Source organism: Magallana gigas, chromosome 2 (assembly GCF_963853765.1).
Source record: "Magallana gigas chromosome 2, xbMagGiga1.1, whole genome shotgun sequence".
Lineage (NCBI taxonomy): Eukaryota > Metazoa > Mollusca > Bivalvia > Ostreida > Ostreidae > Magallana > Magallana gigas.
The window spans coordinates 5,915,216-5,943,115 of record NC_088854.1 but is presented as its reverse complement, the minus strand read 5'-3'; the positions used below and the strand labels follow the sequence as shown (position 1 = coordinate 5,943,115).

Genomic DNA, 27,900 nt, shown 5'->3' with positions numbered 1-27,900 from the left:
TCTCTCTCTCTCTCAGCGAAAAAAGCGGGGTATTCTAAAAATCACGAAATTCCGCTTCGTGGGGGGGGGGGGGGGAGGGCTAGTATTTCTTGTTTCTTCAGTTTTACTGCTGAATTCCTTGTTTTTGCGTTCATGTATTACATGCTCACATGAAAGCAACTACCTGATACTTCATTTTTTATGTGTAGATTAACGAGGCCGGGTCTAATTTGTTCTGCCCTAGATTTTTGAATAAAAGTTTTTACATGAATTTCTACTGATATAATTATTATTTTAAGATAAAAAAAAAATAGACATTTACCATACCGTTTGTTTAAGGGGTCATCTCAAAGTTTGTTAATTTTTAACATATGACCCTATGCGATTTTGCTTGAAATGTATCAATTTTGCACATTTTTTACATTTAATTTAGACTTCTGCCCTAAGGATTTCCTTTTCTGTTCTACATATTAAAGTTATTGCTAAAAGGCATTAAATGGTCAAATAAAAAAAAAACTTTTACCTCCTGGTTTGTTCCGAAGACGAAAATGGTGATCTTTATAGTATTATTAAAACATTCAGAGATATTTAAGTAATAAATATATATATAACATCACATATTAAGGGCCATTAATATAAAATACATGGTTACTGTTTTGAAATATATGAATTAAACTATATTCAGGCGGGTTAAGAAAACGTGACAAGGGGTTAGGCTTGCGGAACCCTCTTAACGTTTTCGACCCGAGCCAAAATATAGCTTTTACTTCGAAACATTTATGTTTATTCCACAATATAATATCAATTTTACGCATCAAATGAGCTATTTTCAACAAATTTTGCTGAATATCTGCAGTTGAAACTATCACGCCATGGCGTCAACAAAGCAACAAGATGACGACACCATACAAATGAAACGCTGCGCGAAAGCATGCGTACTCGTTTTGTACTCGGTCTCGTTAAGGTCAAGATCTAGGAAATGATTTCAGAATGTCTTTTGGTGCTAGAACCATAATGACGTCATAATTGATTTGATGAATCTTTTCCCGTATTTTACGGGTTTAAAGGAATTATGAAGAAAATAAAACAATATTTTGTCATTCTATATTTATTCATGGGAAAAGATAGATATATTTAATTGGTCAAAAATGGACAAAACTCCGAGATTTGTTATCCTTCATATTTCATAGAAAATGTTGTTTAAAACATGATTTTTCATTGTGTTTACCAAAACATTAAGCCCCGGTACACCGTATGAAACAATGAAATATATTGTTATGAAGCATCATTAAAAAACGTATATTTTGAATATCATAAACATGTAGGCACCTTTCATTTACTAGATCTTGATCTTAAAGACAAGTGCTGCTTAAAAAGTGCCTGAATAAGCGTGAAAAATAGTATCTGATAAGCTGAACAGTGCATAAATCCTAATATTTTTGTAAGACAACATCTGTGTGATGTCGTCGTCGATACGTATTTGATGTCAGCGAAGCACCAACAAGCAGTTGGATTATGTAGGTGACCTATAGCACAAGATATGCCTATCATATAGCAAAGTCGCTGAAATTAAAAACAAAAATTAAAAAAAACCGCTTTTTTAAGTAGTCCATGAAATTAATAAGCTTATTATATGTACTATTGGGGACAAAATGTACAATATTGTCCATTAATTCAGCATTAATAAGAACAAATGTGTTTCTTCGTTAAATTCAAATTGAAAGATACAGTCTCATGAGTGCAGTGTGTTTGCATACAAATTGAGTAACGTGCGCTATCGCGTTATGAAAATTTGTATGCACACATCGCTGCAGTTATGAGACTGCATCTTTCAAAATATCATGATTAAATGCTTATATTTACATTTTTTAACTTCTTGCCTTGTCAAAAAATGTGATATATACCTTAAAATTCCTATCTTATCCTAAGGGTAATTTCATATCATTGGAAGAGCCACAGTAACAGCCGCAAGCGTGAACTTTGATTTTCTTTACTTTAAAAGTTTGCAGTGTTCAACGTTTGTGACATCATTATAAAACTCCTCATTTAAACCTTTGAGTACCATGTGTGTATTACAGTGTTTTATCCCATACGTGTGGTGTGTATTACCTGTGTGATAAACCTTTGTTATATCAAACGGGTGACGCTTTATCAAATACTTCTGGTCCGAACTATTTTTGACACAGCCCCTCGCTTCAACGCTTCAGTGACCTATTTTCGAAGATTTGCTAGTACTTTCAACATATATATATCTTATACCAAAAAATTGATATAAAATAGATTTTGTCAAAGATTTAAATTACAAATATGAAGGAAAACGTAGAACTGCGAAGTATAGGCGTAGAAACCGGGGGGGGGGCGGCTTAATAGCCCCCCTCCCCCTCTCACTTTTTTTGCAAAATTAAACATGATAACCGTAACCAAAGACATCCTTTTCTTGTTTGTCAAGATTTTTGTCAAGTTTAGTCCCCTTCCAACTTTCATTTGCTTTGTGTAGTTTATAAAATTGCAAATCACATTAACTATCAAAGAGTTCATCCTGACGACGCGATGAAAACAGAACGCTCTGGTTGTGTTTATATACAAGATCTTACCGAATTAATGTTTCTTAAGACTTTTGTTCCACCACCAGTAAGCACCCTCATTCATTATTTTCAATTTAGAATCATTAGGCTAGTGTTTGTTTCATAAAACCTTAACAACTGTTCCTCGTTCGAGTCAGTTCAAAATACCGAGCATTCGCAACTTTGTGTGTGTCAACAAAATTGATTATTCAAGTCGTCCGATCAATATTTCTATTTAATAAAAGAAATAAGCTCTAGGAAAAATTATTTAGAGCTAAAAATTATTTCAAGGTTTATTTCAGTGAAACTTTACAATAAAACAGTTCGATCTTATCTCAAAAATGACGTACTAAATTGACTTGCGCAAGGTCACAATAACCGCATAACACAACATTGCATAATCGCTTTTAATCTTTGAACAAATCAATTGGGTCATAAAGGGGAATGTCTCAAAAGTCTTTTAATATAAATCAAACTGTATGAGATAAATTTCACATCTATAATTGTGTGATTTTATATAAGCCTCGCGAATATAAACACCATTTCAACTCGTTGGATAAAGCAAATATAAAATCACACAATATAGATATCCTCTATATAACTGTCGTAGCTGTCAACACATTTTACAAGCAAAAAATATATGGAATGTAAATATAGTGTTATAACTGCCGTAGATTTCTACACACTTTACAAGCCAAAAATATATGAAATGTAAATATAGTGTTATATCTTCCATAACTTTCAATACAGTTTTCAAGCATAAAATATATGGGATGTAAATAATTGTCAGTATACTGTTATGTCAGATAAGAGTCACTATTTCTTAATAGTAATCGTTTAATAATTATGCGTTCCTTTCTAATAGAATGTTTCGAGTAAAGGTGCAGAATATTTTTAGTCTCACATACATAAGATCATTCCAAATATTTCTTTTTGGTTTCATCAATATTTGTAAATATTCAAAAAAAACAGTTTGGGCAAAGTTTGTAACTATACAAAGTTATCATAATGTCATGTTTTGAATTTGTTTGAGCATTTAATTTCCTCCATCTACTTGTATCACTACCAAGTCCACTTCACAACGAAGTCCACGAGAGCTAGATCTGTTCATCTTAACAGTTTATACATGTAGTTACTTGTAATGCTTTTGTAACTATTTATAATATTTAATCTTTCTTATTCTCAGAGCCAATTTGGAAATGTTCGATCAACTAAATATCTTTGAATTTTGGAGAAAGAGGGACCTTAAGCTTCAGTTTTGTTTAAAACTTCATACAACTATATGATATCATTTTGTCTTGTGCATACCCATGTTGAGGATCTAAAAGCTCTTCATCTTAAATAACTGATATAATCCAATTTGCACCAATTAAAGTAGCTATTTAAAATAACTGGCTAAACAATTTACCTCATAGGGTTCTAAAGGGTTGCATAGTCATAAGGACATGGTTGAATTAGATATCTTTTAAGAGATAAAGAATTAAGAAAGTGAACCAAAATGTTATTTTTCTCTCTAAAGGCCATGAGTCATCTAAATTGTCCGAATTTCATTGCTTAATGCTTAAGTTGAATTTATAATTAAATCGGATCAGTACAACCTTCATATATCGGTATAGAAGTACAATTATGGACTCGCCAGTCGCGAACAAAATGTATTTCGGTAATTTATTCTAAGTTCATAAGACAGAAAAGTTCACTTTAACCAAATCAGTACAAGTATGTAAGAAAATGCAAGTAAATGATATTTATATGATAAAGTCTCTTTATGATTATCTCGTAAAGATTACTACATCTTATCCATTGATGCATTTACAATAGAAATGGACATATACATATAAAATCAGAAGACATATTCAAAACTATTTTGTCAAAAATATATTAGAATATATACGAACAACTATTTTTTTTAAGTATTTATTCTGATAAAACTTCAACAAAACAGTATTATATCATTTAATCAAATTAAGGTAAAATCTATACACGAAAAATTACAGCGTGACCATACGTAGATGACAGTTGATCAAATAAGACATATCATAATTGATTAACCCAGATCCAGCAATATTTATAGTCTTTTTGTCGTTTGCAATTGTTTGAACGTAACAAATTTTTAAAAAGTACATAAAACACTAAGCAAATGTATCTCTGCAACCTTAAAAAAACCCAGATAAATATTCCAAAAAAACATATAAAATAAACAGAAATGTCAATCTCAATATAGATAAATGAATCATTGAATGTTGAAAGTGATGATTTATCTTTTCTTTACTTCACCTGGAATAAACATAGTTCCAATGAGCACAAAGCAAGCCATAAAAGCCATGAGGAAAATAGGCCCACAGGATATTGCGATTGACATCATAAACCAGTCTGTAAAAAAGAAACAAAACTTACTGTAAGAAAGGTAACGGTGTTGAAGATTTTACAGGATATGAATTCTATACAACGGAAATTTATGAGTACACAATTGTTATATACGCATCGTTTGGGCTGGTAAGTATTTTGTATTTGTTCATATCGCAGTGTTTCTTTTTTTCAATTGTTAGTTTTGGTAAATGACTTAGGTTTTTATAAGAAAAGAAACACAATGTCATAAATGTAATTATCTGTACAATATATGTTTTAAAACAAACCTTTCATATTAAAGCTATCGTAAAGAAGTACGTTTTTGTTTTCCCCCAGACTGAGATGTCACACTGTTATTGGTTTAAACATGACACGTGTCTGCCGGATGTATCTCTATGTCCATCCGGTGAAAAGTAAATTTTGGCAATATTGCCGGGGCTTTAAACAAGAGGCCAAGGGGCCACATCGCTCACCTGAGCAACAATTGCTTAATTCTGATCAAATTAGCATTACAGTATCAAAATATCTTGACAACTAAGCACAGTAGATCTTGCTAAAAAAATTGAAAATCTGCCAATTTTTATCCACATCTTTTTTTTTTTTGGTGAATACCAAGCCCCTTTTGTTGTTGTACCTGTAAGAAGATTTTTCTCTATTCCTATATACCCTCCCCCCCCCCCATTTTGTGGCCCCACTTTTCTCTAGGAAACCATGGTTTCATCAAACTTAAATCTGCATAACCTGTGCTTTCACACTAAGTACTGAGTTTTGGACCGAAAACTTTCCCAAAATATTTTTAAAGGTTTTCTCTATATATTCCTATGTAAAAATTCAAACCGCCATCGCGGCCCCGCCCTACCCCTAGGTACTGTGATTTTGCAAACTTGAATTTACACTACCCGTGGATGCCTCTACAAAATTTAAGCTTTTCTGGCCAAATAGTCTTTAAAATGGAGATTTTTAAAAATTTTCTCTATATATTCCTATGTAAAAATTCATCCCATATTGTAGCCTCACCCTACCCCTGGACTATTATTTAAACAAACTTGAATCTATACGATCTGGGGATGCTTCCACTCAAATTTGGGCTTTCCTGGCCTATTAGTTTTGAGAAGAAGATTTTTAAAGATTTTTCTATATATAAAAATTTATCCCCAATTGTGGCCCAGCCCTAACCCCAGTAACAATGATTTGGACAAATTTGATTCTACGTTATCTGAAGATGTTTTCACTCAAATTTGAGCTTTCCTGGCCTAATAGTTTTTGAGTAGAAGATTTTTAAAGATTTTCTCTATATATTCCTATGTAAAAATCCATTCCCCAATTGTGGCCTTACCATACCCCCAGGGACTATGATTTGAATAAACTTGAATCTACACTACCTGGGGATGCTTCCATTTTAATTTGAGCTTTTCTGGCTTAATAGTTTTTGAGAAGAAGACTTTTAAAGATTTTCTCTTTATATTCCTATGTAAAACTTGATCCCCCTATTGTTGCCCCACCCTACCCCCGGGGATCATAATTTGAACAAACTTGAATCTACACTACCTGAGGATGCTTTCATTTTAATTTTCAGCTTTTCTGGCCTGGTGGTTTTTGAGAAAAAGATTTTTTAAAGATGTTCTCTATATATTCCTTTGTAAAACTTGATCCCCCTATTGTTGCCCCACCCTACCCACAGGGACCATGATTTGAACACACTTAAATTTACACTACCTGAGGATGCTTCCATTTTAATTTTGAGCTTTCCTGGCCTAATAGTTTTTGAGAAGATTATTTTCAAAAATTTTCTCTATATATTCCTATGTAAAAATCCATTCCCCCATTGTGGCCCCACCCTACCCCCGGGGACCATGATTTGAACAAACTTAAATCTACACTTCCTGAGGATGCTCCAATTTTAATTTGAGCTTTTCTGGCCTGACAGTTTTTTAGAAGAAGATTTTAAAAAATTTTCTCTATATGTTCTTATGTAAAACTTGATCCCCCTCTTGTGGCCCCACCCTACCCCCGGGGACCATGATTTGAACAAATATGAATCTACACTACCTGAGGATGCCTCCACACAAGTTGAAGCTTTTCAGGCCGAATAGTTTTTAGAAGAAGATTTTTTAAAAATACCAACAAATTTTCAATAATTCTCAATTATCTCCCCTTTAAAGAGGGCGTGGCCTTTCATTTGAACAAACTTGAATCCCCTTCAAATAGTGATGCTTTGTGCCAAATTTGGTTTAAATCTGCCCAGTGGAAAAAATGTGAAAAGTTTACAACGACAACACCGCCAACGCCAACGAAGACAGACAACGGACAAATTTTGATCAGAAAAGCTCTCTTGAGCTTTCAGCTCAGGTGAGCTAAAAAGGGGATGCAGCGAAAATTTTCAAAGACTAATTGTAAGGTGAATGATATTTTGAAGATATTGACTGTGTTAAATTGGACAAGATGTAAGCAACTTTCATCCATGAATAAATTTTTAAAAAGCATCGCTTCTTGTGAAAAAAATGTCTCACTTTATAACAAAACACTTACTAGATTCGTTACTGATTGACTACTATTGATCAGTCTAATAGGCGGCAAAGCCATAAGTAATATTGAAAACCAATTAATCTTTTTCGGAAACAATATCAATAAATTTAGAATTGATATTATTAAATAATTGATACAAAATCATTGGTGTTATAAGAAATCTTTCATGCCGTGAACTTTATAGAAAAAAACATTTTATTTAATAAAAAATTTCTCATTTTGAAGAAAACAACTTTCATATTATGTACCAAATTATGATCTATAAGTTCGCGTTTACTAATTTAGATCCCTATATACATTCTTTATTTGCACAAGACATACATCTTATGGCATAGGTTATTACATATAATTAATAGCAATATTGAAATAATGGTATGGTACATGTACATGTAAAGTACATTGAAAATGTATAAAAAATAAAATTTTACTAACAGGGGAAAAAACCAGAGAATTTTTCTTAATTATCATGAATATTGAAAGCCAGATGGAGATACCTTCCCAAATTACACAGTTCTTTAAAATTTTGAACACTTAATAATTGTATAAATTTGTATACAGAAGGTTTTTTCCAATATTTCTTAATATATTTTACTCGGATATATATATATATATATATATATATATATATATATATATATATATATATATATATATATATATATATATATATTCTTATTTTATGTAACTCCTTTTTCATTTTGTTGAAAAAATGCAATTTTTCATCAAGCAAAACTTACCGACACGAATGTCGTTGATAAAAAGGTAATGAATATAAAGTCATTTACAGTATTTTCTGTGTCAGTAACACTTTATCTGTTATAAAAATATTACCTGGCGGCTCATACGTCTTAGTTTTGTTTGGTTTCTTGATGTTGACAATAAGTACCCCTGTTGATTTGTCCTCGTCGTCGTCACAACATAACTTTACAATGTAAGAATTATATTGTCTGTAAGAAAATGCAGGTGATTCGCTGGACATGATTGAATAATTGACACGGATTCCTGTGTCATTGCCGAAAACCATGAAGTTTTTCGTCTTGGGTAAGGTGCCCTCTAGTGTGCAACAAACGTCATCCCCGCTAAGATCTTCCACAATTGTTGTATACAATACTGTTTCTCTCTCGGTTTCCTCATTTATGGATATAACATTGGGCATACCAAGGACCTCAGGTGGCTTGCATAATAAATAAACACATAGGCTAAGAAAGCATTGGTAACAGTAAGCAAAGAAAACTTTGCTGCATTATCACTAAGCTTACCATATTCACAGTTTCAATAGACACTGTTGCTGTTGCAGTTGTATTACAGGAATCTTTGGCTTTGACAAGAATGGCATATTCATTCAAAATTTTCGCTTTTAACATCCTTTTAGCCACTGTTATTTGGCCTGAGGAAAACGAAATCCATAAAAAGATTACAAAATGAAACAAAGTACTATTGAAAAAAAATAAGAGACCAATAGGCCTAAACGGTCACCTGAGTACCATAGCCTATACACAAATTTGTGGAGGAGTCTCATACATGCATATAATTAAGTTTCACTCTGGAGTAGAAAAATTATAATATTATAATGTCGACTTCCTCCTTGCCTGAAATCTTTTAAAATGGACTACGAAATCTGTAATTTTGACGAGAAACTTAAAGATCATATAAGAGTACGTGACCTGATATTAAAAGGTACAAGACTCTCATAGAAAAATATTTTCCCCATATTTGTTAACTTTCAAGATAAGTTTTATGTGTATATGTTTTCATAGATAAGCTAAAACAAGGTGGATAGTATGCATGTTTTATCTAAAACAATCTCCCACCCCCCATCCCCAGGGTTAGACAGGCACTCTCCCTGTGGGCATTTAAGTTCAAGCTTTTGAACATTTAACCTCCAATGACATTTTATCACAATCTGGCATTTATACCTAAATCATTTTACATGTACTGCTTACCAGTGATTTTGGTTAACCCATCAGTACTTTACTTTGAATACGTCTATTTGTTTATTTAGAGAGTTCAAAACTCTTTGTTACAAATGATTATAAAAATACTTGCATTACTCTGTTTGATCATACCATTTCTAAATTACATTAAATTCAATTTATTCAATGATGTATTACTAAATATGAAAAAGATAACTCCATTATTAGGAAGCAAAAGAAGACAACTTAATCAATACCCCCGACTCTTTTAAAATGTTTTGACAATATCTTGAATTTGAAGACAGCTTCATTCTTATTTTTTTCTACATATGAGGATTTACTCATTTTTTTCATTGAAATTTCTGATTAGAATTTAAACAAGGGCACCGCTAAGCGGAGCATCCCCTCGCGACATGAGTTATTGTGTGTAGGGATGCATTATTTAGCAATATATAGTTTTGTTAATGAGAAGACCACATTCTTCTAACCCTAATACTGCAAAAACTACATTTTCTTTACATGTACTAGATCTAAATCCAAAAATATCAAGTTATTGATTTGAACTGCTTACTTTCACTTTGGTTTCAAAGAAGTGTAGCGGAAGATTGATAACTCTTACTCAGAAATTTCGATTAACTCGTATACAAAATTGATTATGACATTGATTTAATGAAATAATAATTTGTAATAGTATTAATGGTTTGGAAAGGCACATACATTTTTTATTTGTTATTTTTACAGAAGTGTGCAATCTATGATAAATATTTTTTTTAGTTTTGAACGAATTTTGTCATAATGTATGCCCCCCCCCCTCCTCTACATTAGTGTAATTTTATCTAAGTTTTTGCATAAATATTTGACCAATTAATATGACATTGCATTTGATTTTATCTTTTACAATGAGAAATATTTGTGCAAAGGTTGAGGAAATTCTATTGGAGGGTTTTTATCAATTTACTAGAAAATTGAAATGGAGTGCACACACACACATACATACATACATACACACATACATACACACATACAAACACACACACGCACGGTAGCGATGCTATATCCCCTTCGCAACAAGTTGCGCGAGGGGATAAAAATAAGACCAACATATGCCCCCACTCAGCCATAACCCTTGTCTTTATTATCTATGATGACAGCTTAATGTTTGTTTTTTTCAAATATGAAGTCAGTTTTTTATTCTGCGTTAGCACTCCAAACATTAAATAAATTCACATTAAATAACAATTTTGGCCACACACCCTGCATTAAAAACCCCTACCCTATACACAATTTGAGTGCGCTGGCTCCACCGTAGATAGGAGGTGACATGAAATTTAAACAAATTTGATACATGGCTTTAGTTTCCTTCTTTATGGGTAGTCAGTTTTTATTCCGTATCAGCAAAAGTAAAGACGACATTAATTCCATTAACATTCTATGACAATTTTGACCTTACACTTGAATGGGATGCATTTTAAAGAAGAGGAAGTGTGTTGTTTACTCAGGGTTTGAGTTCTCAAATTCGGATTGTTATAAAGTTCAATGTCATGGGTCAAATTTGTTCTAAACCCAAAAAGTATCTGTGAAATGAATTATTATTGACATAACATTCGATATTTCTACTATATTATGCAATTATGTCAAAACAAAAATAGACTTTTAACCAAATAAAGGTAATTCGGACTAAATTTTGCAGATTTTGTTTTCCGCTAAAATATTTTTGGAAGTACTCTAATATTAAATGTTAAGATTTTATATTTTAGTCTGTATAATTTTGCATATTTTCTGTTAGTTTTACCTCATTTATTCATTATAATAACCGTATGGCCCGAATTTTTTTTTTTTTTTTTTTTATTGGGTTTTTCATTTCACAGCATATGTACATATGTAACATAATACTGATTGTAACATTTTTATAAACATATTACATAGTCTTTATACTATTTCTACTTAATAGTACAGTTTTGTATATTTCATATGAAGTGAAGCTGATTTTGAGAGAGAGAGAGAGAGAGAGAGAGAGAGAGAGAGAGATAGAGATTATACAGGTGGATTACAATACAAGTATAGACTATGCTATACTGGAAACAAATGAAATGATATGAGGGTTCACATCGATCAAAAAAAAACAAACTTATCTCTATAACTACAATTTTTCACAGATATTCTGCCAGTGGCTTTCGTATTCCTTATAATTACATCTTTTCAACAGCAAATATTTTTCATTTAAGATTCTTTCTGTTATGACCTTTTTCAAGGCATGTATATTTGGTGTCGGATTACTTTTATATTTACATGAAAAAATATATTGCTTCACAATAAGAGCTATCAGATTAAAAAATTTATAACTTTCTTTATTTTTGTATTTTCCAAAAAGAACTGATTGAATATCAGATGTAATCGAGATTTCAAACTGTGTAAAAATCCACTCTTCAACATCACACCACAATTCTTTTACTATATTACATTCATAAAATAAATGACCAATACTTTCTTCATCTTTTTTACAAAAGGTGCAAACAGCAGATTCTGCTTTTTTTATATTAAAAAGATATTTATTTGTAGGGACAATCCTATGAAGTATTTGATATTGCAGCCAATGTAGTTTTGATTCCTGTGTACACTTAAAAGGGAGTTCAAAAATTCTACTCCAAGAAGTTTGTGAATAGTTATAACCCTTTTCTCTCCATTTTGATATCGATGTACATATTTCTCTTTTTTTGTCTAATAGTATGTTGTACATGGGTTTACAACCTTTACAAGTATTAATAAACAATAGAATATGATTAGGGACAATTGGTCCATATTGTAATGTGTTCTGTAGGTTTGGTAAGTGTATATCTTGTGTATGTAGTCTGGTTGTAACTGCAGTTCTTAAACTTGCATACTCTATGAAATTTGTCTTTGGATTAATGTGTTTCAATTCATCAAAGTTTCTAAATGTTCCATCTATATTAAGCAGATCACTAACAAAAATAAATCCTTTATTAACATAACTTTTGATAAATATTGATTTATTGTCTATGGTGATTTTGGGATTGTGCCATATATTATCATTTATAATTTGGGGTCTACTAAGTGGCGTTTGTTCAATTATTTTTAACCAGCTGAGGAGCACTTCTTTCCAAAAAGAATTTTCTAATTTTTTACATAGAAGGTACGAATAATTAGGACCACTTCTCCATATTTCAGAGATACTAATTTTCAAAATTGATTCTAAAAGCTTTACCCATTTTGTATCAGTTTTAATTAGCCTTCTCATCCAAGTAGCTTTGAGTGCTGTGATAAAATTTCCATAATCAACCATTTTGAGACCCCCATGATTATAATCTTGTATAATTGTACTTTTCTTTACTTTATGAACTTTACCCCATAGGAAATGAAAAATATCATGTTCAAAAGTTTTTAGGTATTCAGTTTTTGGGTTGGGTAATGCTAGTATCAAATGATTTAGCTTTGGTATTATTAGTGTCTTGATTATCGTAATTCGACCAATTGGTGTTAATTTTCTTAACTTCCACTGATTTATCAATCTTCTAATTTCAGACAATTTTGGTAAATAATTTAATTCTTCCATTTCATCTAATTTAACTGAAAATTTGATACCTAGAAGCTCAAAATTTAAATTGTTCCAACTAAGTTTCCATCGTGAATGATGAAATACATCCTTTGAAAATTTTTTGCTACCAATCCAAACCATTTTTGTTTTTGTAAAATTTATTTTTAAGCCTGATACTTGTGCGAAAAAGTCTAAAACCCTAAGAATGCCATCATATGATTGTGGTGTACCATCCATTATAATTGAGGTGTCGTCTGCATATTGAGATATTTTGTATTCTTCTCCATCAATAATTATACCTTTGATGTCTTTTTCATTTCTTATTAATATTCCTAAAATCTCAGCGCAGAGAAGAAAGAGATATGGAGATATTGGGTCACCTTGTCTACAGCCCCTTTCTGGATAAAAGTATTCTGAAATTATACCATTTTGAATCACACATGCCTTAATTCCGTTATAGAATGTTTTTATCCAATTTTTGAAGGAGGGTCCAAAATTAAAAAAGTCTAGTGTTTTTGAGATAAAACTCCATGAGATTGTGTCAAAAGCCTTTTCGAAATCAATTAACATTAAAATGCCGGGTATGTTGTAATGCTCTGTATAATACATAAGGTCATATATAAGTCTTATATTTTCCCCAATAAATCTTCCCTTCAAAAATCCAGTCTGATCATTATTTATCAATTTATCTAGAATAGTTTTCATGCGTTCAGCTAAGCTTCCTGAAGCTAGCTTGTAAATAACATTTAGTAAAGTAATGGGACGCCAATTTTTCAGAAATTGTTTAGGTTTTCCAGATTTGGGAATGCATGTAATAACACCTAGTTTATTTGGCCCGAATTTAATAATATTGAAATATGCTTAAACACGAGAAAAGACACCATATTTCAAAATTTTGATCATTGACCTCATATAAATTATATGCCAACAGAATAACATCAATATAAGTAGTTTAATACTATAAATGTTTTTGTATTATCATCATTCAATTTTTTGTAAAATTCGATCAAAAATGGGTACGAATTTGAAAAGTGATAGAGGAAATTCGAACTGGAATATTTATAAAAATTGTGAAGGAAAACTTAATGCTTTGTATGTATTTAATGTCATTGCCATTCATAAATTGTAATTCATTTTCAAAAGTTTTGAAGAATTTGTATTATTTTCATAATTAAGAAAATCTCAATCATAGTGTAAAATTTTAAGGGATTTTCCTTTAATATTCCAAAAATATACAATGGCCATTGACTCAAAAGAAGGTCATTGACTTACTTTTTTGAAAATGAAAATTATCACCACAATAAAAGGTCTATAACACACAATAGTTGGTTTTTCATTATCATCAGTGGAATTTTTTTCGTTCTGAGTAAAGGTCATCCTTAAGACCACATTAATGAATGCTAATTAATCACCAACTCACAATAATTTATTATTATTGCTGGAAAAAATAATTATTGGAATTGTAATATTTGTAAACAAATTGTTTTATGTCAATTTTGATCTTAAAAGATCAATTTACGAGACGGTAAATATTTACGACGACTTTGTCGTAATGTCTTTTGTAAAATACAGCTCAGAACTCTTACGTCGGGGGACATGAACTTTATAATTTAGGAAAAGGGCTTCCTGGATTACAAAATTCAGTTTTCCTAAGATGTCTGTCGAAGTATAGCAGATAATTTTAAACATTATATGCATTACCAATATACATCCATTTTGACCGTTTTCTAGAGTCAAAACCCATACTCCAGGGGATATGAAATTTACAATTTTAGTAGAGGACTTCATGGTTAACATAAATATGAAGTCATTTTTTCTAACAGATGTGTAAGAGTTGTGAAGATGATTTTTTTAAAATTATATGCATTAACACCATATCGCCATATTGCCTCCCCCCTTGAACCTCTGCCCCAGGGGCCATGAACTTCACATTTTAGATAGAGGAGTTCGTGGACATCATAAACATGCATTCAGTTTTATTCAAATATATATATAGGAGTAAAGAAGAGGATTTTCTAAGAGTTAATACATTTAACAATACGGCCATATTGACCCAACCCTAAAGCCTGAACTTCTGTCCCAGGGGCCATGAATTTTACAATTGAGCTTTAAAGACATCTTAACCATGCATTCAGTTTTTCATCACGTGTGGGGGTAGGGAAGAAGATTTTTGAAATTTCAAGTATTTTGCATATCATGCCCCGCCTGTGGCGCCCAGGGTGGTAGAGCCATAAATTTCATGAATTTGGATTTTTCTTATAATAGAGATGCTTCAAATTGAAAATGGTAACAAATGGCCATGCAGTTTTCTAAAGGAAGCTAAAAATGTAACGACGACAGACAAAAACCAATTGCAAAAAAAAAACTAAACAGAGGCCAATACCCGATGTTTCACCAACAGTGAAAAACTCAAGAGAATTTGGATAGGACGGGTGTTGCAGGGCGGTATAATTAACGACCTCTGCGTAGTCTGCACCGTCTGGCTCCAGTAACGTAACAAAAGATCCGACAGCTAAGTGGTCAGGTATTTTAGCGCTGATTGTCGGTGTAGGAAATGCTATTGCTTCATCTACAAAACATTACTTAATTTACTGCATGTTGGTATAAACATGAATGGTAATAATGACACGCTCATGGTATGAAACAATTCTAAAACTTCACGTAATGAATGATAATATCAATAAATTGTCCGATGTCAATTACTTTTCTCTTATTGACTATTCTTTGATTTAGTGCAAGATTTTTTATGTTGACGTCGACGTTGTGATTTATTGTCATAATGCGAAATCGAGATTGAACGACGCATAGTGATGTATGATCAAAATAACCATTAAATGATGGTAAGGGGCGCAATATAAAAACCGAAGATTGCTGGAATGGCATAATTATACTTTTCTACTTGGTACAGGTAATTATTATACAGGGATTGGCGAGTTATTGGTTTATATTAAATAGGAAGGAAAAACGCATACGATTAATAAAATCACTATAAATGATTTGTTAAACGCATTGTTGTCGACAGAAAATAACAAAGATTGTATAATTGGTGGTGTTAAGCGTACCGTGAATTGGAATTTTTGTGTTTATCAGAAAACCGATACAAAAATCTTATGATTTACTTAAAAAGTTTTTTTTAGCCAAAAATTGTAACACCTTGATTTCGGCTAAAAACGGACATGATTTACACTTTCCAATAGCTCACATTGTTTTTGCATTAGACGAGATGTGACGCTGTTCTACGTTATATTTTATAGATTTACTTTTGAACTTTTTATCTTTTTCAGCAAAATCATTACAATAGCTTAGTAAGGTGCCCAGATTTCAGTATTACAGATTATAATTCTTTGAACTTGTTCAATTTTTTATTATGTTAAGATTAATATTGATTTCACTAAGAAAATTTCATTTAGAATTAGTTTTGAATTGTTTATCTTTATCGCATTATCAAAGTTAGAAATCATTTGTGCGATGACAGAGAAAAATTCAGACAATATTTTTTAAAAGCAAGATTGATTTCATAAACAATGATTTGAGGAGCCTTGCTGTATCTAGAGTAGACAGGGTTTCCTTTGGAAACTCGTCATGTAGTGACTGTCACTCTGGTCAATGGATACCTTAGATAAAGTCTACACAATGCTATACTAGTATGTGGGTAAGAGACTGTAATTTTGAATATCATTTGAAATACGCTGCAGTAGTGATCAACAGCTTTATCTCTGAATGATTGAAACTCACTGTCTTCTAAGCATGCTTTGATAGCATATGCAGTTCCATCGATTGACGTGCCCGAGTTTGTCCAATCGAACTCCTCTCCAATTTGAACATTGTTTGGTGACGCTTTGTATCCCTCTGCACATGGCCCTAAACACGGTCCACTTGTAACTAAGTTATCTCCCTTGCTTCGCCTGGTAAAAATCACATTTGAGAAAAGACAGCAAGGACACAAAACGAATAATAAATGATTCTGATTTCCATTGTATCTTTATGATATGGTCTTACCATCCTATGAGATCACCGTCGAGAACTGCAATCCTCTCGTACTCAACCACCGTGTATGTTGTGGTATTTTTACCTGTTTAAGAAATGATGAAATTTTTTTATCTTATTCATCAGAAAAAAATATTTGACTCTTGTGGACAGTTTTTAAAAATAAAAAACCACCTTACCTGAAACATAAATGCTGTTGTAAGCCACCAGTTTATAATTACTACCACTTGGCCTCCAGACCATGAAGTCAATGTATCCAGATTTCCAATGGGAGAATTCCCAAGAAGTGATGCGTGAACAACTTGTTATGGTATACACAAAATCAGTCATCAAGTACATCGTATCTGAGAAATCAAATAACATGACTTACATTTAGACTTCGTGGTACATATTTTGTATCTTACGTCAAATTAATGTATCCTTAAAACGAAATGTTAGTTGTTACATAGTTCGCCATACTTTGTCCGCCGTCTTTTCCTTCTGTTAGGTCTTCCGGGTAAAGATAGATGAGACTGTTTAGGCAGGGAGCAGCTTTACAAACATTAAAAAAGTAATAAATGAAATTGATAGTCCCTCAAAATATATTAAACATTTCTCATTGTTAAATTATTTTCATAATTACAAATTTTCATTGCTATTTGCGTTTTGCCTGTTGAATTCAAATGCAGTATACTTCTGTGTATTAAAACATACGAAGAAACAGAAATCTTATAATATCCTTTTCCATCATATACTTAGATTTGAATGTACATATTTTAAAAATTTTATTTCACTTTATAGCTATTTTTGTAACAAAAACTGGAACATTTTTTACTTCTCATTAGTATTCGTTTACGCAAATTAAACTTACAGACATCAGCAAACATGAGAGAACCGTCAGTTGTAATCACTGGTTGTGGCACAGGACATTTCGTGATGGCTGCTATGACGTCAGACTCGACGGCGGATAAATTTGCATAAGACGGTGCATGGAAATATCGGCTATTGACTCCCGCTGTTCTTCTATACTCTTTCTCATAACCACTGTTAATATCTACAGATCATTTAATGCATAAAATTAAAAATTTATCAAAAAACAAATATTGATACAAAAGTTGTTAACATATTTCATTCTGTACATTAAATTACCAATAGCAAATATAGTGTTTGGCCATGCTTTCATTATATATTCCGCCTGGATAGATGCACCACTTCTTACTCCGTCTATGGCTAACACGTAATAATTAGCAGCGCCCGCACGGTCTCCATTGGCCGCCGAAAAGAATTTGTTTTTGGTATAAGCCAAAGCGGTGTCTAGCATGTTTCTTTTGCCTGTGCCTTCAGGTAATTTTAGAATCTGGTAGCTGATATCTGAAGGCGTCATATAGGCGTCCAGGGTGATTGTTGTGTACGCATCTGTGTCGTACGTAACGACTCCAATACGTATAGTGCTTGAGGATACGTCCAACTGCTGTGCTATTCTGGAGAAGAAACTTTTCAGGAACACGTAGTTTTCATGCGAAGACGATTCTGTTCTTTCTATTATAAATACAATATCTAGTTGGCAATCTGAAAATACAAGTGATTGTGGTTAAATGATGATTGATTTCCTATAAGCATTGTCTGTAGTATCATAGAAAAGAAGGAGTCAATTTATTTTAATGGCTTACTTGAAGTGACTAGACTAGTATCATTTATGCTGTCTGGACACTGAGTGATATTGGGAACGACCACATCGTTGATACATTGAAGCACAGAAAAGTTTTCGGCTTTCAGGTATTTGGCGTCGTCCACGGCAGCAAGAAATTCTGAGTCAACACTCGAGGAAATGTTCACACCTTAATCAAAGTCGATTTCAGAGACATGAATTAAGATTATTTCATAATCTTGCGATAGGCAGCGCTCAATATTGTATTGATAATACAAAGTATTTAACAAAGAAACGTTGTCAATGTGACAGCAAACTAGGTTTTCTTTTGTGTGAACAGTACCAATAATCCATTTGTCAACCCTGACTTTATAAATACTACCTATCAAGAAAAAAGGGGAACTCTATATGCAGTATTTTGCCAAAATAATTATGTTTATCAACATGAGTTTTTAAGTTATTTTTAAAAATCAAAATAAAAAATGTACGTAAATTAATAAACAAATCTCTAATATATGTACAATTGATTTGAAGAACAACATTCTATCTTGAAAACTGTAAAATTGTAAATTATCAAAAATTTAAAAAAACTAATAATATGCCCGTCTCCAGTAAAATGGGCAATTGATTTGAAACATAACAACTTCCTATCTTGAAAATATGAGAAGTTATTCGTACAATGAGGGTACCCAATCTATAAAGATAAATGGGGTACTCGTACTCTAAATGCAATATTTTGCCAAAAAAGAACTAAGTTTAACGGTTAATATTTTTTTCCGGAAATTATCATACATCAAAATGCAAGTAAGTAAGTTGCACGATATTTTGATATGTGTACAATAAATCTGCAAAACATCAACTTCCTCTCTTATTAACTGTAAACGGAATTATCGGTAAAATATGCGTACACTTTTGACAGCTGCTTGCCTGCCCGCCATTTTCAATAACCGGAGTTTTCCTTTGGAAAACCCTGTTGAAAGGAACTTACCAAGCTTTTTTTTTTAAACCATCCTCCTTAGAAGTATATATCTAATGTAAATAAACTTTTAAAATGTTAGGTTTTAAGTAATCTCTTTTGAAACAGACATTTGTATTAAATGGAAACAATTACGTTCAAGAAGAAGCTAAATATGATAACCTTTCTATGTCATTTCTATATTTTTTTTTTAAAAAGGTCTTCTCTCTTAGTTTATCTGAATTAGATATATTAAGTTGGAGTGAGCTTTTTGCAATTGCAAAAAACAAAGTTACAGCTAGACATTGGTCTTGAGTTAACGTTGTCATACGTCTCTAAAGAATGATTTTCAAAGAAATGTAAAGACTTACCAACAATGAAAAGATTACTGGAGTCTATAGATCTGATTGCTGATCCAAATGCAGCAGCTTTGTTTCCAGCAGACGGACCACGAGTCAGAAGAATGTAGTAATTGCTAGCGTTTGAACGATCACCATTTTCTGTCGTAAAGAAGTTCATCTGGGTATACTTCAAGGCTTTATCCATGTAACGGCTGCCCCTGTCGTATGCAATATTTCCCTGGTTAATGTTAGTGATTCCGGTAATGATTCCATTGCCTGTAGAGTATTGGTTCAACGGGAAAGCAGTGGCGGCCCCATCGGCGTAAGTCACCACCCCTACCTTAATGGCTGTGTCTCCGATGATCATACGGGACACCAAACTTACAAAAAAGCTTTTCATATCGTTAAAGTCTTTAACAGTTAGTTCGTCTGTATCCTCCATTATAAAAACGATGTCTAATTGACAGTCTGGAACATACAAAACAAAGGCAATTTTGAATAACCGATATATTATGGAAATGAAAAACAAAAAATTAACCAATATATAGAGAGCGAAATTCGCCGGTGCAAAACGCCGACATGAGTAAGCGAGCTCTAAAATCCAATGTGCGGGGAAAAGAACGAGATAAACTTTCAGATTCTTCAAGACAAGTTTTTATTACCAGCATTTTTTCAGGCTTACCTTCAGGACATTGCCAGACTCATGCATTCACTGTGTTGGATTTTTTTATGGATGTTTGGAACTATCATGCTTCAGTAAATTATTATGTTTTTTCTTGTAGTGTAAAAATATATAAACGTTATCCGTTAGGTGTAAGTTTCAAAGAAACATCTGAGGGATATTGTTCTTATTTGAAATGTGTATTGTTTTTTACAAAGAATTTTTATTCCTAAATATCACTCAATGCAGAATTGGAGGCGCAGTTATTTTGTTAATCAAATGATTGTCTCCTACACACCGATGGCAAAAATGGTCATTCAAACTGGTATAAAAACCATCTCAGGGTTATTAGATGCTGTCGGTTACCGATTGTCATAATTACCGTTCAAGGAGTCTATTGTGCTAACCTCATTATTCAATCCACAACTAGCACCTTTCTTTAGGTTGTGTACATTTAACCACATGAACTCTTCAATAACGCTGGCATCATTTTGCTTAACTATACTGACTCACAAATTATTGCACATATTTTAGATATTTGATATGCGCGTTATATTAGAAATGTTTCTGACCTAATATAACTTTCGTGTTCGCCCAATCCTGGAAAGCTCTACACTCTTTTACTGAAGCGTTTTTTACAACGCCTTTTTAGGACTTTGATTTTATTTTTATTGTGTAACGATTTTGTGTTATGTACTGTTGAATCATGCGTACGGCACATGACGACTGTTTTTGTTTTGTCGCCAAGCAATCAGCGGAGATTGTCACGTGATCCAGAGAGGGTATATAAACCAGCGCGTCGTAGTCGCAGCGTTCGTTTTCCCTAGCAGTCTTCAAAGAGAAAGACCGAGATAGGAATTGCAAGACTAAGGTACGGTTTTGGTAGCTGGGTTGCCATGAGAGAGAGGTTAACCACATTGATATTAATAGGACCAATCGTGTTTGGAGGCCGACCACTAGTTGGTTATTATAGAGGCTGTCCTCTTGGAGGTTAGCCTAGCTTAGTCGTCGCTGATTCTCTAGTAGTATAAGAGAAGGGGTACGCCTTTAGTTAGAGATTGTACACTGTCCGTCCTGCATAAGGAGTTAACACAGTGACTGCCTCTGCTCAGGGTTTACCTCTTGAGTAGGTAATATAGCTAAGGCGTGCCGCGGGTATTCACCGCCGCCTGAAAAAGGCATATAATAGTGTTTACCTTGTGGTATCAATAAAGTTTAAATTCCGGCCGACCATATTCATTTTGTGATTTTACCCTAAGTAAGGGACGGCCATTTTGTAAATATTTGTTGGCCAATTGTAATCTATAATCATTGTGGAGCGGAAAATTATTATTGTTTCATATTTCAATATTTAACCCACAGACACTAGAAACGACCACGTAACGGACCCCTCGACACGTTACAGTTCTTGTTGATCATTCGCAGTAATATTAATTTGATATACGCGTTCACTTACCTCCGCTTACATGTATAAGTGTATGTTGATATTTTTAGGTCAGACAACACGTTCCTTAGTTATATATAACCTTTTTTCAGGAATTCGGTAGCAATTTACTTTTCTACTTTGATGACCTTTCTTGCAAATATAATTTTTTAAACCCATTTCGGTGAAAAACCGGATATTTTTTTTTATTGCAAGGAGATACAAAAAAGATGCTCGAGAAACGTGTCGTCTGACCTTAAAATAAATAATCTCAAATTGCTAGAAGATTTTTCACAGCATGTTTCTTTGTTTTTAAATCTATTTAGTGCACCTTCATAACTAGTGTTTTGTTGGGGGGGGGGGTTCATAGCTTTGTAATACTTGGCACCCTTTTGTCATTTGACCTATTAGCTTAATTAAACTGGCCAGTCTTTAGTTAAAGTATAATTTGTAACTTAAACCAGTTAAAAAAAATTATCATTATGCCTTAAACATATGAACTACTAACTGGTCATTAAAATTTTGTAAAATACAGAAATTACACAATCTGAAAGTTTTTCAATGAAATCTACCGGAAAATCCATCCTAAAATGGCATGAATTATTTTCTCTTTGTTTGAAAAAACATTGTAGCAATGTATATTGGCATTAACATAATATAAATAGTGCCTGTTTGGGAGGGTAACAGTTGAAATTGACACCCCGAGAAAAACATTGTCAACCGACGCGAAGCGGAGGTTGACAATGGTTGTCGAGGGATGTCAATTTCAACTGTTACCCTCCCAAACAGGCACTATTTATTTTGTTATACTGAATGTTTGAATTTTTAAGAAAATTTTACTACTTTCATATAGGAATAACGTGAATTCTACAGCGAACCGAAGGCGCATAATTTTCGCGCATGTAACAATTTTTAATGTTACTCGTTGCTAAGTGCGTTGCCACTTGAACTGCGTCTTAACCAATCAGTTTTCAGTATTTAACATGAAAGTATAACAAAATATAACATTATCTAAATAGCGTCTGTTTGGGAGGGTAACAGTTGAAATTGACACCCTGAGAAAACCATTGTCAATCTCTGCTTCGCGTCGGTTGACAATTGCAATGGTGTCAATTTAAACTGTTATCCCTCCCAAACAGGCACTATCTATTTTATTATACTAAATGTCTTAATTTTGGAGAAAATTTTACTGCTTTTATTTAAGAAATGAACTCAATGTCTACCCAAGTTATACTCGTATAACCTGGGTTTGGGCAATTTACGCTTTATAATCCGCGAAGCGGACTATATAAAATCGTAAATTGCTCCAACCCAGGTTATACGAGTATAACTTGGGTAGATATTGAGTTCATTCCTTATAATTTAATTTTCTGGAATTTACTGTACAAATTGGGTCCGTTTTACTTTTAAAAATGATATAAATCTGTTCAAAATTCAAACGTAACGTCAAGTGAATAAGTACGTTGGTTCATTGTGACGTGTCTTGTGACGTGCAAACCAGGTTATACAAATTTAACTAAATTCTTCTATCCAATCAAATGCCGCGTTACAACCATAATTAAATTATAAAGAAATGACGTGAATTCAACGCCAAACCGTACGCGCATATTTCACGCGCATGTAACAATTCGTTGTGTTACTCATTGCCAAGTGTGTTGCTAATGCTGAGGGTACCAAAACGGGTAATTAAGTGCGTCTAAACCAATCATATTTCAGTACTTAACATTAAAATATAATTAAATAATTTGTAACCCTTATTAGATTTATTTAAAGGTGTTTGCATCCTCAATAAAAGTTTATTTTAAACTTGTTTGCTGTTACATTTTGGGTTTGCTACGGACCAAATGGTAGTACAGTTGAGGCGCCAATTCACCACAGGTTATTTGCTGCTCGCATGTAAACCCTTTTCGTGCTTTGTTTCATTTTTTAAAAAAGGTCATTCTAGTAATCCAAAAAATGAATATATTAAGATTAAAAGTTTAAAAAAAATTGAAAAGGGTGAACCTTACCTTGGGTAGTGACGTTTACGCTCTCACATGATGTGATTTTTTGAAGAACATCATTTTTAATGTTTATCAGGTTTTCGTAAGAATCTACATTTGTATACTTGGTGTAGTCTCCACAGGTATCAACGGCCTTCTGGTATTCGGTCTGGTACTGATTACCAATATCTGAGAATGATTAAAAAAACAATTAAATTAAATATTTGAATAATAATAAGCTTTCTATTTAATGGAAATCTAGCAACAGTGTATCACAAAAAACTTACGAACGGAAAAAATGTAATTTCTTCCGCTACTTCTTATCTCTTTTGCTACAGCTTCCGGATAACTTTCGAATGGTCCAACAATAATCACGTAGTAGTTACTGGCATCCTTACGATCACCTCTAGCGGCCGTAAACACACTGTCCCGGGCATGAATCAAACCTTTGTCTACCAAATGGTCAGTGCTATTCGTCTCCACGATTGATTCAATGGCTCCTCGAACAGATTCAGAGGAAGTATGAGTGTCTAGCCTAAATACCGTTGACGCCCCAGAATCAAATAAAACCATACCGACTTTGATGCCAGTACTTGAGACAGTTATATTTTCCATTAACTCCGCCAGAAATCTTTTGGTGTATCGTAAGTTGTATCTTTCTACTATGAACACTATATCAAGCTCACAGTCTGAAAAAAGTGATATTTAATTTCTTACTTTTGAGAAAAAAATAATTTACAATACTTTAAAAAAACCAAATTGAGAAGCTAACCGAAACAATAGAGTAGTACAGTTCCAAGTAATAATTTTGGTATCAGTGAAGGATATTATATTTTATGTATATATATATATATATATATATATATATATATATATATATATATATATATATATATATATATATATATATATATATTTATATATATATATTATATTTTAAATTACATTATATTTAATTCTGTAGTAATATGTCCATCTAAATTTTCTTTTTACAGCTACAAGTCTACTGAAAGACATACCAAACGTAGATGGTTCAAATGTTATATTGGAACAAACAGCAATATTCTGTAGAAGTGTGTTGAACTGAGAGTACAAATCGTCTGGTGAACTAACTTCAAGGTAGCTGCTGTTGTCACCTGCGATCGCTTTCAAGTCCGTAATTAATGAAGCGGATGGAGAAATACCTATGATTATATCACCAGGTTAAATCTTTTTTAAATATAAAATATGTATCTTTTTTGAGTTTACAATATTTATTTCAAACCACTAGAAAAAAGTTTAATGAATTTTATAGCATGATGAAAATTTAAAAAAATAATATAACAAAACGCACGTGGTTTTTTTTTTCAATTTCTAATTATTTGTAAAGTATATAGATAATTCTCTTGATGATATTCATACAACTTTTTGGGTGGTTTTTTTTGTTTTTTGTTTGTTTGGTTTTTTTTTTCGACAAAGCCATCTTAAACTAAATTGATTGTATTGAAGTACTTTAACGACCATCGAAACCACTATTAATTAATAAAACATTAGAACCTGAAGACAATATTAATCCTTGAAAATTTTCCTTAGCTATTGCTAAAATCAGTTGTAAAATGATACAGTACCAACAGAAAAAAGTTGATTCTTTAGGTTTATTCTGATTTGATCTGCCACTGGTGCTCCTGTCTGTAAAGAATGCGTTTTTGCAATCACAACAAAATGTCTTAAAGCTGTGAATCTGTTTCCTTTGGCTAATGTGAAGAAGTCGTAAAATCCAACTCGAAGAGCTTCAGCCAAATTTACGGTAGATGCGGCGTTTGATATTGGTATTGATGTTATAGAGCTTTCCAGTGTCGAAGCGGAGTAGTAGTCATTGAGGTCGATGTTTAGGTCCACAATATCGTCATATGTAATGACTCCAGCTAAAATATCACTCGTTGAAAGTCGCAGACTTCCCGCGAGATCGCCTATAGCAGTCATTAATGTTGAATGAAATGAGGAAGTGTAGGCCGAAGCTTCAACGATGAACACTATGTCGATTTTACATGTTGAAACTAAAATGAGATCAATGTAAAAGAAAACATTTACGTAATTTTCATTTGTTGGAGTATTAAGGTTCTGATTATGAATTATTGAAAGAAAGAATGGATTAAACTAGAGTAAAAAAAACAGGGGTTGATCAAACCAGAGCAGACTAGCGGATATCCTGTTAGAATTCCTCCAAATCCACAAGTGCGATGTAGATTTCCTGCGACCTGCTTGAATCCAGAGTTACATGCGTAGGTACTTGTTCCATTGCAGGAAGTGTTGTTAGTGGTAATGCTCACATAGGAATTAGTTACGTGGCTACATGCAACGTCTGATAAAGAAAAAAAATATCGTAAATAAGATAAATTACTTCTGATTTGTTTTAATGAAATTCATCATCGAAAAAAGCTTTAAAGTTTGAATTATTTCAAGTAAGATAGGACTTTGTGACCACAAACCATTAGGAAACCTCCATTCCCCTGACGAATTCCATCCAGTCATTATCCATATAAAGTTGATAGTGTATGGTGTTAAATGATAGCAGGTCATAAAAGTTCCATTTCCAGGTGAGCTTCCGGTGCCCACATATACGTATGATCCGTTCCAAGAAAACCAAAATTCGTCAAAATAAGACTGGGACAAGGGTGTTCCAGATTCACTAACACAGGTAGTTCCCCCAATACCATATCTAATTGCAGACTGCGTGTTGTTCCAGCCACCTATAATTATTTCGTAATGGGTACCGCTCGATGGGCTATCTTCACTACCCAAGGCAATATGAATGTCAGTGTTTGCCCTTGCTCTAAAAGCGACAGACTCCCTTCCCATGGCAACGAAACAGTCGGTCGTCATACTGTAGAACACCTGGTTGTCAGGGGTAGTTCTGCTGATGTCCGACGATGCTGAAAGCAACAGTTTATGTTCTGTTACCATACAACTAGAATTAGATCGATAAGACCTTAACTGCTATAAATAGGGGGTTGATAATTCATTGAACATTATCCATTGAATAAAGCTATTGTCCCGACATCAGATGAATACTTGTAAAACATATGTAATGATTTTATAGTCTGTCCCAAGATATTAATGCTGCACATTTGGACGATGTTTTATTAAAATACACATACCTGTGAAAGAAGTGCAATTGAAATCGATGAAAGGGAAATTAATAACCTTATTAGCATATTATCATTTTTCCCTCGTAAAAATTCACCGGAACGAAAACAGATTTCCTATGGAGATTTATAATTGGGAATGTTGACATCTTTCCTCCATTCGGAAGTACTTGTGACACCTTGCGCAATTTTTCAACGTTATCATTCGGGCTTCTTCATCTCCTTGGCAATGGAAAAACCCCGTATACTTTTTATTTTTAGCCTTGTATTGATACCCGACAAGCTAGAGGGGGTGTTTCAAGGGGGAAATCTTGGGAATTTTGGCATCGTCGGAAGCAAAAGGTATTTATAAATATCAAATAATGTAAGAAAATATGCAGCAAAATATCTCAGGACAGACTATAGACGTTTTTGCCAAACAAAATGTTTTTATTTTGTTGGATTATTCATTCCCAAAGAAAATGTTTTTATTTTGTTGGATTATTCATTCGCATGAATTCAAGGAGAGTTTTTATCGATAATGAGTGTAAAAGAATACTTACAGTAACAACCGAGTCTTTTACAAGAAATATTCTCCGCTGGGGGTGTCCCGCACGACCCACTGGGCTTCACACAAGCTCTGTACCGGACAAGAATTTGATTGCTACAGTCTACTGGACAAGGAGACCATGGTTCCCAGTCTCCCCAAAAAGCTAGATTGATATACATGTATTTACAGTTTACAAACAAAATATGCTTTTAATTTACTCTGATACTTTTTCTCATTGCCTATAATTCATCAGTAAAAGTTTCACTGATTAAATACCTGTTTCATTTGATTATTATGCATTATTTGTGACATTCGATTATTTAATTTAAAAATGCTATATGCTAATCAGTATTTCTAGAATAATTTTTAAGTCATATGTAGAGGGAAAT

The 27,900-nt window shown here is 32.8% G+C and overlaps 1 protein-coding gene across 2 annotated transcripts in view; it reads right to left on the bottom strand.

The window, feature by feature from the left end:
* Positions 1-4,441: 4,441 nt before the first annotated feature.
* Positions 4,442-27,900, bottom strand: part of LOC105343730 (collagen alpha-3(VI) chain) — a 49,421-nt gene continuing 25,962 nt past the window's right edge. Inside the window, exons 19-37 of one of the 2 annotated variants that reach the window (XM_066074690.1) lie at positions 27,525-27,674; positions 26,326-26,769; positions 26,025-26,198; positions 25,465-25,893; positions 24,877-25,041; positions 24,145-24,546; positions 23,885-24,046; positions 19,822-20,259; positions 18,518-18,685; positions 17,997-18,416; positions 17,719-17,901; positions 17,328-17,399; positions 17,048-17,212; positions 16,881-16,953; positions 16,617-16,786; positions 15,265-15,450; positions 8,675-8,802; positions 8,247-8,589; positions 4,442-4,913 (exon numbers count right to left, since the gene is read on the bottom strand). In XM_066074690.1, the coding sequence (XP_065930762.1) occupies positions 4,798-4,913; positions 8,247-8,589; positions 8,675-8,802; positions 15,265-15,450; positions 16,617-16,786; positions 16,881-16,953; positions 17,048-17,212; positions 17,328-17,399; positions 17,719-17,901; positions 17,997-18,416; positions 18,518-18,685; positions 19,822-20,259; positions 23,885-24,046; positions 24,145-24,546; positions 24,877-25,041; positions 25,465-25,893; positions 26,025-26,198; positions 26,326-26,769; positions 27,525-27,674 (4,388 nt within the window). In that variant the 3' untranslated portion in view covers positions 4,442-4,797. Of the gene's footprint in view, positions 4,914-8,246; positions 8,590-8,674; positions 8,803-15,264; positions 15,451-16,616; positions 16,787-16,880; positions 16,954-17,047; positions 17,213-17,327; positions 17,400-17,718; positions 17,902-17,996; positions 18,417-18,517; positions 18,686-19,821; positions 20,260-23,884; positions 24,047-24,144; positions 24,547-24,876; positions 25,042-25,464; positions 25,894-26,024; positions 26,199-26,325; positions 26,770-27,524; positions 27,675-27,900 lie in introns of those variants that run through there. The other variant, XM_066074691.1, reaches the window with a different exon arrangement.